The sequence below is a fragment of the Acinonyx jubatus genome, chromosome E1, assembly GCF_027475565.1.
Source record: "Acinonyx jubatus isolate Ajub_Pintada_27869175 chromosome E1, VMU_Ajub_asm_v1.0, whole genome shotgun sequence".
NCBI classification, from domain to species: Eukaryota; Metazoa; Chordata; class Mammalia; order Carnivora; family Felidae; genus Acinonyx; species Acinonyx jubatus.
Window position 1 is genome coordinate 14,087,863 of NC_069397.1, and position 12,709 is coordinate 14,100,571.

General features: G+C 56.8%; 1 protein-coding gene across 15 annotated transcripts in view; it reads right to left on the bottom strand.

The window, feature by feature from the left end:
• Positions 1–1,760: 1,760 nt before the first annotated feature.
• SGSM2 (small G protein signaling modulator 2) overlaps positions 1,761–12,709 on the bottom strand; it is a 35,832-nt gene continuing 24,883 nt past the window's right edge. For 9 of the 15 annotated variants that reach the window (XM_053212582.1, XM_053212581.1, XM_053212580.1 and 6 more), the window contains 13 exons: positions 10,327–10,480; positions 9,461–9,525; positions 9,229–9,374; positions 8,621–8,749; positions 8,233–8,415; positions 6,102–6,491; positions 5,723–5,847; positions 5,191–5,273; positions 4,870–4,979; positions 4,361–4,457; positions 3,672–3,839; positions 1,989–2,343; positions 1,761–1,899 (listed from right to left, as the gene is read on the bottom strand). In XM_053212582.1, coding sequence (XP_053068557.1) covers positions 2,033–2,343; positions 3,672–3,839; positions 4,361–4,457; positions 4,870–4,979; positions 5,191–5,273; positions 5,723–5,847; positions 6,102–6,491; positions 8,233–8,415; positions 8,621–8,749; positions 9,229–9,374; positions 9,461–9,525; positions 10,327–10,480 — 1,961 coding nt within the window. In that variant the 3' untranslated portion in view covers positions 1,761–1,899; positions 1,989–2,032. Of the gene's footprint in view, positions 1,952–1,988; positions 3,452–3,671; positions 3,840–4,360; positions 4,458–4,869; positions 4,980–5,190; positions 5,274–5,722; positions 5,848–6,101; positions 6,492–8,232; positions 8,416–8,620; positions 8,750–9,228; positions 9,375–9,460; positions 9,526–10,326; positions 10,481–12,709 lie in introns of those variants that run through there. The other 6 variants (XM_027034661.2, XM_053212585.1, XM_027034664.2 and 3 more) reach the window with 4 other exon arrangements.

Here is a 12,709-nt window from a genome sequence, read left to right on the forward strand (position 1 = left end):
GCCTTGTCGAATGCCGCAGCGACACGTTCCCCACTCCCAGCCCCAGCCAGAGGAATGGACTCCACTTCTCTTCCTGGGGTGGGCTATCCTTAGGGAAGGAAGTGGTCACCAATGTCTTGGGTCCCGTTCTCTTGAAGAAGCACCAGCTCAATAAAGGCCAGGCCCAGTGTCCCTCTGTCCTATAATCCTGCCAGTCCTTTCACTTGCGAGATGCTGGCTCCCCCTGCTGGTAGCTCCAGGAAGAGATGAGTCCCCTGACCTTAGGGAAGGCTTTAGGGTTAGGACTAGTATTTCCTATGTGCCTATTCAGTGTCAGACACTGTCAAACACTGGGGACAAAGATGACTCTGCCCCTGGTAGTGATGACCCGGTATCATCTCAGGGATATCACTATCTTTAAAAAAAAAAAAATTTATGAAAGAGAGAGGGTGTGAGCAGGGGAGGGGCGGAGAGAGAGGGACACAGAATCTGAAGCAGGCTCCAGGCTCCGAACTGTCAGCATAGAGCCCGATGTGGGGCTCAAACCCATGAGCCTTGAGATCATGACCTGAGCTGAAGTAGGATGCTTAACCGACTTGAGCGCCCCGGGCTAGCACTGTATATTAAGGGTAGGCAGAAACTCCCCCAGCTCAGCTGGAGCCTGCAAGAGGGGGCCTGTGATCAGAGTAACAGAAAACAAAAATCCCGATTTAGGAATCCAGGTGCTTCCATTCAGCAGCTCTGTGTGAGAGGAAGACTTCAGGGGTTGGAGGGTTCCCTGAGGTGGGGTTCCTACTCGCGCTTCTTGCTCTTACTCTGCACGTGGCATTGCCCTCCGTGGACCCATCACTTTGGCTGCTGGCCTCTGGTCCTAGAAGCCGAGCCAGGAGGATGGGGAGTGCCCACACTTCTGGGTGGAGAGGAAGGTGGGAGTATGTAAAGGAACCAGACCACTCCCAGGCTAGTTTACATGGAGCCTTGGTGAAGTCACAGCACCGGGAATTCAGACTGCTCCAGGCAACAGTGGGGGAAGTGTTGCCTTGAGGGGTTTATAAGGTTCCCTGGACCCAGATTTCCCTGTGCCAACTAGTTTCCTTGCCTTGGCAGCTCTGAGTTGATAACAGGCCCTGATGCCAGAAACCCTGTGTCCTCTAGACCGGAGCACATGCTGATGGCCGGAGCCCTCTCCCAGGAGCCGTTGATGATGGGGGCAGTGGTCCTCTAGGGTGGGGGAAGACAGGTGGGAACCTACTATTCCAGTGGGGCCCTCAGCAGGTCTGATCCCTCCTGACACTTTCCTCATGCCCCATCCTGGAGCAGGCATCGCAGAGTGCTCCGTGGTCAGGAGCCAGGGCCAGAGGGGCTGGGTCCTTCCCCACCAGCTGGAGGGGCCGGGAAGCTCCTGCAGATTCCAATTCAGGCTCCAACTCATCATTATAGCTGGTCAAGAGGGCAGGCAGGCTGGGGAAGGGGTGGGACAGGGACCTATACTCATCCAGAGGCTGGTCAAGTCATTGGTTGGTCTGAGATAGGAACACTGGCTCTGGGGTGAAGTTGCCCCACTGAGTATTCGGGGTCTAGCTATCCCCTGCTCCTGACCAGCCCACAGCTGAGGTCCCTCTCTCCTGGAAACTTTGGTTCTCTTTTTTCACTGTCCTTGCCTTGTGGGGCTGGCGCTCTGTACAGTTCAATTGTGGAGCTTCCAGAATTTGCCAGTACACAAAGTCACTTACTGTCCAGTGAGTGTCCACTGCCCACTCAGCAGCCCCCAGAGCCACAAGGATTGCCAAATGCTGTGTTTATTGGTCTGTTAACAACACTGAAGAGTATAGTTTCTGAACCAAAAAACATATACACTCTGCTTCTCACAAAACCAGAGTCACTAAGGCAGGCACACAATGGCCACCATGCTTGGTGGAGGCTGAGGATTCACAGACAAGGGTAGGCAATGGGGCAGCTGGCCCTCAGACAGGCCATGAAGTGCCCAGGACAGGGGTGGGTTGGTGGAGGCTGAGGATTCACAGACAAGGGTAGGCAATGGGGCAGCTGGCCCTCAGACAGGCCATGCAGTGCCCAGGACAGGGGTGGGTTGAGGAGACTGCAGGATGCCCAAGGACCGCTGGGCCCTTTTCATGTTTCTCAAAGGCAGGGAGTCTCCAGACCTAAGTGACTGCTGGACAGGCCCCTGTGGCAGAATGGCCCCAGGGCAGAGCCTTAGCCTTATGTGTTTAGGGGTGGGGGGGCAAGTAGGGATGACAGAGCAAGCAGTGTGCTTAGGCCTGGGATCAGGAGCTGGGCCCTTCCCGACATCTCTATGAGTGAGGCTCCTCCAGGGGGCTTCGGGTCTCCAGGCTTCTTGGCATCCTGAGGAGCATGGGGCAGGCAGGGCTGGCCTTGCTCCTCACCAGGGACAAACAGGGATGACCCAAGCATCCTCCCCTCCCCCCCCCACCCCCCACCAGACTGAGGGACCCAGTGGGTGCCTGAGATAGGCGATGGGCTGTCCCAAAGCTCTGGGGCCTGTCCCTGAGAGGAGGCTATCACAGGATTTCCTCCCTAAAGAATCACCCTGGGATTCCTCTCAAGGGCAATGCTCCCACTGCGTTTCCAGGTCACCCAGTGGGCAAAAGTGTCATTTTTCAGGGGGGCATCTAATGCATAAAGAACTAGGTGGCGAGAGTGAAACTGTACAGGTACATGTAGGTGCCCTGTACAGGCTGGGGAGCGCACGGGGTAACCCCAGGTGGCCAAAGGCAGTGGCAGTGCTGCTGAGGTGGGCTTCTCCCACTGGGCCCGCATCTTCTGACTGCCTCAAGGTCTCCTGCACCCAGAACACATGCCCGAACCGGCAGCTGTTCTGGCTGCCCCCACTGGGGCTGCGGTGGGCATATGCACTATGCCTGCAAGAGGACTCGAAGAAGAGATACAGCACAGAGTCCCTTTGCCCACATGACCCATGCCAGGTGGGGCCAGGCAACTACGGCCCGTTATATCTATACGGCCCCAGGCTGACCTAGGAGAGGCCAGGAGGAGCAGTCTGGGCTGAGGCTGCAGGTGACAGTGGGGCTATTTCCAGGTGTTTGAGAGGGGAGCAGAGTAGGTGTCCCCCAGGGGAGCCACTCCCTGAGGCCAACCTCTCCCATCCCATCCCTGGCCTGAGGGCATCCAGGCCCCTGACTTGCCCTGCAGGGCCAGCACTGCCCAGAGTCCGATCCCAGGCTCACAAACGCTTTGTTAGGAACACGGGTGGGCAGGCAGGGTTGGCCGGGGCTCGGGCAGTCTCCGCTGCACTGCCCTGCGCCTCTGCCCGCGGGGGCCGGGGGCCCGGAGCCCGGAGCCCGGAGCCCAGGCTCCAGTCAGCTGCCGCTTCCTGGCCACAGCCCTCACTTGTTCTCTATGAGCATCTGCACCTTGTGGACGAGGTCCCGGGCAATCTGCAGGATCTCCTGGGCATCGTGATGCTCAGCCCGTTCTGGGGGAGACAGAACTGTGGGGATGCTGGGGCAGGGGCAGTAGTCTGCGAGGAGCCCTGTGGTGGCCCACCCTGCTGTTTCCACCTGCTGGACTCGGGACATCTGCCTACGGGGAAGGGACTGGAGATTTCTGAGAGCCCCTCCAACCCTTCCTGGGCCAGAAGTGGAGCCCCCCAAACCCCTGCAGGGGGCAGCCGGGGTGGCTGGAGCGGCTCCTACCATTGAAGAACTTGATGATGTCGGTGAAGTCCATGTTGTTGTCCCGGATAATCTCACGATAGGCCTCTACCAGGGCCAGGGCGATGAACAGGACAAAGTGCTCTGATGAGATGTGCCGGGCCGCCCAGATCACCTCCCACACGGCAAACACGTCCTCGTACAGCAGCTCTGGGGACAGTTAGGGGCTAAGGCTGAGCCTGGCTCCCCATGGGCCTCTAGGTAGAGCCAAATGCAGAGACAGAGCTCCAGGGGCCTAGGTCCTGGGGTTCTCCCCGTTCCACAGAGCCCTGTCCAAGCAGAGGGTTCCAAGCCCTAGGTCGAGACCCTGCCCTTCTCCTTGGTGATTCCCGCACACTGGACTTGGGCAGCCTTCACACCTGTGCTCTTGTCAGCTGCTCTTTATAAGCCTTGCTGCTTGAGAAGATTTGGTTTGAAAACAGTCCCCAAAACCACTGGCTTAGGGTGACTGCTGGCGGCACTTTGGAATCACGTAAGGAGCTTTTAAAATTGTGGATGCCCAGGCAGCCACACTTCATTAAGTCTGGGGCTGGGTGAGCCCGTGACGCTGGCATGTCTAAAAGGCTCCCCTGGTGGTTCCAAAGTGCAATTAGGGTTAGGAACCACTGACTTTGGGGGAGAAGGATCTCCCACTGCCTTGACCCTAGTCCCACCATCAACCCATCTCTTACCTCTCTTAAAATCCAGGAGGAACCAGCGGTAACAGAAGTAAAAGTGGGTGTAGTCTCCATTCTGATGCATCAGCTCAAACAGCTCTGAGTCCAGGATCTTGCAGAAGTAGAGAAAAGGAGGCCAACTGAGCTGATGCTGCCTCTCCCAGCCTCCCCTGCCCACTGTGCGGGCTGCTGGCATTGCTCCCGAGACCCTCTGGTCTCCTTGGGTGGAGGCTGCCCTCTGCTGCCCCATCCGTCTCTCTGGGAGTTGCTCTCTTTGCAATTATACCACTTTCTGGGTGTTTGATTCACTGTCACCTGTACTACTCACCAACACTTTCACGGGCACAGTATTCCCATACTGACATCCCCCTCAATTTGCAACACTGAAAACAATGATTTCTCAAGTGATAGAAATTAAGCTTATACATAAAGGACATTTCTGGAATGCTCCCTGGCCTCCCTGTGGATTATGGACGAGCCTGGAGGTGCCTGGTCACGAGCCCACAGGCAGCTGCACACCTCACCTGGATGAGGGAGCGCATGTTGGCAAAGTGGGTGTCCATGGCGCCCCCGTTGGGGAAGTTCTGGCTCATCCTCTTCATGAGGTGGCTGAAACAGCTGTAGGCCAGCTGATCTGAGGGGAGATGGGAGTGAGGCCGGCAAGGCAGCAGACCCCAATGCCTCATCTCACAGGAGGTGTCCTGTGGTCCGGACGACAGGGTTGGCCTACATTCCCACGCTTCCAGAACTAGTGGTCTTCTTTTCCTTTCTCCAGCTGATCTCAGCCCAATCCCAATACCATTCTGGGAATACTCTCAACCCCCACCCCCGGCCCAGTCCCTCACCATCATCGAGGATGACCAGGAGAGGTGCCAGCAGGTCGCACATGCCCTGCACATAGCCCACGTCCAGGTGCTCCCACACGTAGCTGAAATGACGGGGAGAGAGCCACTGTGGTTGTGTGCCATCCTCTGCTCCCCGCAGGGACCCCTAGGGAGATGGTCCCTAGAGCGGCCTGCTACCCAGAAGTCAGCCTTTCCAAGACCCTAAAGTTCAGGGAGTATAGTGGTAACCCACAGTCTCTGTCCTCAAGGCACCCAGGGGCTCAGGGAAAGACAATAAACGGCTTTCACCGCTCGGTTTGCTCGGGTGAGGGCAATCTGCTAGGCTTCCTGGAGAAGTATGGCCGAGGCTGAGATCTGAAAGACCTCTAAGAAAGAAGAGGGGTGGGGCGGGGGGCACAGCAGGGAAGTGTTCCAGACGGAGAGAGCTGAGTGTGCTTCAGTGCAGGGCAGAGGAGCAGGGCACCTGCCAGACCTAACCTTCCACAGAGCAGGGTCCCTGCCTCCCTCCCTGAACCCTGCCCCACAGTGGCACCTGCACATGACGTCTCTGAGCCTCTCCAGGTTGGGGGGCGTGAAGTACCAGTAATTGCGGTCACATCGCTGCACATCCTTGTCTATGCGGTGCAGATTTAAGGCCATAGTATCCAGTAATTCTATCTGAAAGAGTGGGGGGCCCTCAGGAATGAGTTGGGGGCCAGAAGTGGTGCCTACATAAAGGGATGCAGCAAACGCAGGAACCAAGAGACTCTGAAAACAGAGCCCCCAGGGATGCTGAGAGATGCGCTCAGCACCCCCTGCAGGACAGTGAGGGTAGCCCCACCTTCCACCCACCAGCCCGTCCCCACGCCTCAGGGATGTCAGGAGGGCCTCTGGGGCTGGCTGAGAACAGTCCCCGGGGAACGTCCACATACAGTGTAGGCAGCAGCGCACACGGCCGCAAGCTCCTCCCCTGCCTCCAGCTCGCGAGCCCGCGAGGCCTTCTCCTGGCTGGGATCTTGGGGCTCGGAGAAAACACGGGCTGCCAGGACCGGCCCGTCGGAGCCTTCCTCCCCACCGCCATCGTCCTCCTCCTCGAAGCCCATGCTCTGCCCCTCGTCTATGCTCGACTGGATGCCCGAGGCCACGGAGTAATTGCGAGAGGATGGCAGTCCCGAGTCTGGAGAGTCAAACTCCACTGACTGCTGCTGTTCCACCATGGTGGTGCCGGGGGGCCCTGCTCCCGGCTCCTGCTCAGGCTCGGGTCTGGGATCTTCAGTGCCTGGGGGCTTTGGGGGCTCCAGGTCATCCACAGAGAGAAATACCTGGTAGGGGTGAAGAGATGGTGGGGCTCACACCTATACTCCAGCACCTTCCCTCAGCTCACCGTTTCCTTCCTGGGGTCCGAACAAGAGGGATGGAGAATTCTACAACTCCATGGCCTCCACACTGCCTCACCCACCACCCCCAGGTTGCCAAGCCTCCCCTCTGACCCACACAACCAGGGGGAGAGCAATCAGGCTCCGGGCAAACACGGAGACACCATCTTTTAGCCCCATCCAGTCCCCCTCCTCAGGCCTCTCTCTGGGGCCTGAGAAAAAGTGTGAAGCACTGCAGGACTACCTGTGGCTGCTGCAGGGAAGGGGAACTAGAAGCTTAGACACCCGATGGCGGATGTGAGTTACATGTAACTCTACTAACGCCTGAAGACGTGAGGCTGCCTCCAGTTAAGAGAGCTTGGTACTAATGAAGGCTGGCACTAGACTTGGTGTGGCTGCTAGGGCAGCCTGGTGGGCGGCAGGCTGGAGGTGTTAGGAAAACAAGTTCTCCCTTATTTTCCATTGACTGGCAGAACAAGACAGGAAACTTCTCTAGCAAGTGCCTAATCAGTTATATTAGTTTCACACACACGCTCAGGAGGGGACAAATGGCAAGGTAACCTGTTCTGCTGATTAGAAACAGTCCACCTCTGTGGACAACTCCCAGAGAGAATCAAAGAGACATATACAGATTTTCTTTTTCTATTTGGGCTATGTAGGGAAAGGGATACTAAAAGGAGTTTTCACTTTGGCAAGAAGCGTGAAGTGTTGGGTTAGAATCAGGCAAGGCCATGATTCTAAGGCGACACAGAGCCTCAGATTAGTGCCAGCAAAGAAAGCTACTGCTGTTCATGTGCTAAGCATCTGGGGCACTGGTTCAGACTCAGGACTGTACAAAACCCAAAGCCAGAGAGAAAGAGAATATGCTCATGAATAGGGGAGCAAGAACAAAGCACATGGAAAGGAGCACAAAGTTATATTTCTCCAGCTTCAGTTTTCTGTTAATGCTGGTAAGCATTTAGTAAAGTGACAAGAATGTATGTTATCAAGAGAGACAATTTTAGAGAAAAAAAAAACCATGTAAGTTAATAAAAGGATATCCCTAAAACGGAAACTTATCATTTCTGTTTCAGCCAGCAAGCCACGGTTTGTCACCTGCTGTTCATCTAAAGGCAGGGGTGATGCCAGAAGAACTACATAGGCTCTGAACTAGCTTTGCCTGGTTAATTCCACTAGGGGATGGAAAACACCACAGAGGGAGGGAGATCTCCAGACACCAATGGGACCTGAGAGCTGTTCTGGTCTCTGACCAGTAGCTCTTGGTGAAACCTCCACAGTCAGAGGTGACAGGGGACACCAAGGCCCAAAGAAAAGAAGTTACTCAGCTTGTTGGCAGCGGACCTGGGACTCGAACCCGGGCTGCCTGTCCCTAGCCTTGAGATGTCTCTACAAGGATGGAGGGCTTCCCTAAATCCTGATATACCCTTCTTTCCCTTCTTGTCCATTAAAACAGAACATAGTGCACTATCTCATTTTATTCCTGCAACACTCAGAGAAATGGGCAGCAGGGGGACAGTCACCCGGTTTTTCAGTAGAAGAAAATGAGACACAGACACATTAAGCCATTCTCCCAGGGCACCGGTGCCAGTGACTACTAGAGGTCGGGCTGGTGCTCAGGACTCCATGTTACTCCTATAAAACGCCGGTGGCCCCTGCCCCTGGCTGCCCCGGGTCCCGTCAGGCTCACGTCATTGCTGATGGTGGAATCTCGGTGGATGAGGCGCTGCACATGGCTGTCAATGCTGCTGCCCGAGGAGAACTTGGTGAGTGTGGCTGGCTGCGCGTCCCTCTCCCGCTGCCTCACTGCCACCTCGCAGGCCTTCCACTCTGCCAGCACCCGCTTGTACCTTGCTGCCACTGCTGAGTCCACCTGTCTCAGAGCACACCGTGACCATGGAGGGAGGGGTGTCCTGGGACAGCAGGGGTGAAGACTGCGGGGCTGCTCTCTGCTAACATCTTCCTGTGCCATGTTCCTTTCTGTCTGGGAAGGGGCCAAGGCTTCAGGGGTCCCTCCCTGGGGTCCCCTGGCTCAGCTCATCTCCCTATCCCCACGGGAGGGGGGGGGGTCCCCTTACCTGCTCCATCTCCTTCTTGCTCATGCCAAACTTGTAGTGGCCAAGCAGAAAGGGCCAGACATCCTTACGGATCTCGTGCTGCACACCTCCATAGTAAACTTGCCGTAGCAGCTCCAACTCCTTGTAGTTCTGTGGGACCCAGGAAGTAAAGGTCATATAGCCTCCATGGTAACTGCGGCCCAGCTGGGTGGCCCTATCTCCATCCATCCCATGGAGAGCTAGGGCCGGGGCAGTGATTCAGTCACTCTGCTGAAGCCCAGACAGACTCTGCTTTGGGAGGGTCACATCCTCCCTGCCCCAGGAGGGATGAGATCCAGTTCAACCTCTCTTCCTTCCAGGATAGGCAACGGAGCAGAGAGGCAGAGATTTGCCCAAGATTTCAGAATAATGTGGAAGCAGACAAGAACCAGTCCAGTCCCCTTCCTATGGAGACCCACAGACCCAGCTGTCTGACCTGGGCCACTCCAAGGCCATTGATCCTGGCCCTACTACGTTTTACCTGAATGCCCATCTGGTCTATGCAAGCTGCTCCCAGAGCAGGCTGCTCTGCACTCACTGCTGCTCCCCACCCCACCCCGGCCCCTAGCCTGGCATCCCAGAGTGTGCACCTTTTCATCCTTCTGATACTTGCTCCACACGTCCTTGGTGAGGCCCCCGGAGGCTCCTGGGGGCCGGGCAGGCGGGATGATGCTGTGACGCACGAGCGCTGACAGATGGGTCCTCACTGTGGACAGGTGGCGGCAGTAAGCCAGCCCTGTGGGGGCAGGGGAGCCAGAACACCGTCAAGTGGTACCTCCCACAGCCCCCACCCCTCACGACCCCACCTCACCCTGCACTCACAGCCGTAGAAGGCCCGGGACACGATCTGCCTCTTCATGCTCTCACACAGCAGCCTGAGGGGCAACCTGTGGAAATAACCTGGTTCAGAGAGGAGGGGCTATGGCCCCTCTGGTTGGGGGAGGTTGAGAGAGAAGGACATCCTGTGTGGGGGACAGGTAAGGTGCTCGGGCGGTACGAGGAGCAGGATCCACAGCCCAGCGACACGTCTGTGGGTTCCCCGTGTCTGGCAGCCACCCTAGGTGGTGCTGCTGGGGACCCAGCCTGGCCCCAACCACCCAAGGGACCTTGAGCAACTAACTTCACTTCATGTTAGTGAATCTGGGTTTCCTCATGTGAAAATGGAGAGAACCACCTCAGGTCATTAGGAGTAACAGGTAAAAGAGAGCACCTTGCAAAAGCATCAAGTGCTGGCAATGTGACCCGCACACAAATGCCATTCACGCACCATTCCTGGCACCTGGCAGATGCCCAGATATCTGGTGTGTCCTCAGATGTACAGCCTGATGGCAGAATCTGCATCCGCATTAGGAAGGGGAGCTCGCAAGTACTGCGTACCTACCATGGTGCCAGGCACAGCTCTGGGCACTCGTATGAGTCATACACCTCATTTAATCCTTACAGGTACCTTACGAACCAGGTGGTATTATTCCCGTTTTACAGATGAGGAAACAGAGGCTCAGAAACGTAGAGGCCCACAGAGACTCAATAACTTGCCAAAGTCACATAGGTAGCAGAAGTGAAATTCGAACCCAGGTCTGTCCAACTTGAGGCCACCCTGTCAGACAAGTGACATAGCCCTGAAGGGCAGAATGCCCACACACAGACACACCCACAGGGAGCTGGTGTTCTGGGCCCTGCCCACTCACCGGTCAGGGACACGGCTGCAATGGCTGGGGGCTGCATATGGGGAGCTGCTGGTGGAGCAGGAGAGGCAGGAGGGGCCCTGGCGGCACAGGGCCTCCAGGTGCCAGGTTGGCAGGCCGGGCCCAAAGCCCTGCATTTCAATCATGTCACCAGCATCTGAGGACAGGAAGGGGGCCCTGGTCAGGGCCTGGCAGGCCTCGTCCCCCAAGCACCCTGAAGCACGCCCACCTCTGTGCCCAGAGCTGCAGCACGGAGTCACCCGTTGGTAGCAAATCCATAGGGTGGTGCCTGCCTGGTGCGGAGCCCAGAGATGGAAATGGTGGAGAGTGCCTGACATTTCCCGCCCTCCACCTAGTCTTTCTGCATGTGGGTAAGTGTGTCTGTTCTCTCCAACTTGCTAGCAGCAAAGGAACAAACGCTTGCTTTTCTAGAGGGAGAAGAAAAAAGAGAAGGAACGAAAGCCTAAGCTCTCTAAAACACTGCTAGCTGGCTTGGCTTTTGAGGATTCAGCCTGGTTCTCTTGGACAAACTCTGAGATGCGCAGGAAGGTGCCTGCAATCCTGCATACTTTGAACCTCTCCACACCTGGAGTCTCCCCTGATCAAAGCTCCTAAGGATCCCGGAGCCACTTGTCCTGGTCCCCAGACCTCACCCCTCTGAGGATTCTAGATCTTGTGGTTAAGGAGGAGCAGTGCTCCCCTCCAGGCCAGGTGCCCCCACTGCCAGCTCACATGGGTTCGTCCTGAGTTCTCCATCCTCGCCTTGCCTGAATTTAGCATGGTGGCCTCCTCCAAATACACAGGTGAGCCGGCAGGAAGAGCAAAATTCCCGGGGCTGCCAGGCCACTGAGGAGGTGGTGGCTGGGCACACAGTTCCACTGTCCAGAAGAATGTGCCAGGTGCAGCCTCAGAAGATGGTTCCTTGGACGCATCTACACCGCCAGCAGATTGGGCCAGCTCAGCTGGTCTGAATCAGAACTCAAGACCCTTCAGAGCTCCCAGGGCCTGAGTGGGTCAGAATACCGCTCATAGGGGGTCTCTGGCAGGTCCAGTGAGTCACAAAGATGAAGCAAAGTAAGGGCAGAAAGTGTAACGACCAGGAGATGACGCCAGGAGGGAGGGGGAGAGCACAGAAGAGGGAAGAGGAGGAAAGAGAGACATGTGAAGAGACTTTTCAAGTAGCTTTTTTTCCTACGAATCACAGCCTGGACCCTGGCCCTGCCAGGAGTCTGGAGCAGACCTAGGACTGGTTTTTGCAGGAGCCAGACTCCAGCTCTGGGTGTGCCTTGGTGGGGAGGGCTGAGCTGAGCCCTCTCCACTCCCCTCAAAGGATGCCCTGTCTTGGCCTGAGGCTCTCTTCCCAGACCCACAGCTGGGATTTTTGTAGATATTTGGCCCTTCAGCTCCACCAGGAGGCAAATTAAGGGAACATATTTGGTGTAGAGGGGCTGCGGCTCTGGGAGTGAGGAGTTGCAAGCCATGCCCAAAAGTGGGAAGAGGGAGGGGATAAATGCAGGTGGGGTGGGGCAGGAGCCCAGCTCATGCCCCTGCAGCAGGCAGGAGAGAGGCCGATCGTGGGAGGGGGGCAGGAGCGGGCCCAGCCAGGCAGGCAGCAGGCAACAGGCGGGAAGGTGGGGGCGCCACAGGTGCAGAGGATGAAGTGGGGGGGCACACAGGGAAACAAGCTCATGCCCAGAAAGTAGGGCCCAACCAAGGCAAGACTCCTGGGTCAATGCTCTTCACCTTAATTCTCCAGGAAGGAGCTGAACCAGCCAGCATTGAACACCACATCTCTGAATTAACCCAGTGCAGACAGCTGGAGCTCTGGAGTGACTGGGTGAGGGGCAGCAGGCTGGACATTGGGTGGGGGGAGGGGTCTGCTGGGCCAGCTTTGACTCTGACTCTCTCCTCTGAGCATGAGGAAAGTTTGAAGCAAAAACAATCAGGGTGGTTGAACCCCACAGCCCCTAAGACTCCGAGTGAAAGGTGCCTGGCCTGGAGCAGAATTAGAGTGAACAGCATCTCTGCTCTGTGGGGAGGCAGCAGGAAAAGGAGGAGAGGTGGGGGAGAGGGAGGAGAGTCTGGACACCCGCCACTTGAATCACATGCACAAGTCAAGCATGTCGCAGGCCTGAGAAGCAACGGCTAGTAGAACGGACTCAACAGTGTTGTCATTATGGACTGGGGTGGAGGTGGGGGCTCCCACGTCAAATCCCCAACCACCTGCCAATTCTCCTCTCATGCCTCCTCCCCTTTCCCAAGTACTGGGGCCCAGGAGCTGCCTACTGGGTTGGTCTGGCTCCTGAGTTCCCCAAGAGGAAGCCCTGACAAGCCCTGAGGCCTCGGGTCCCCATGTACATGGAGGCTTCTCTGACCCTGGAGGCCC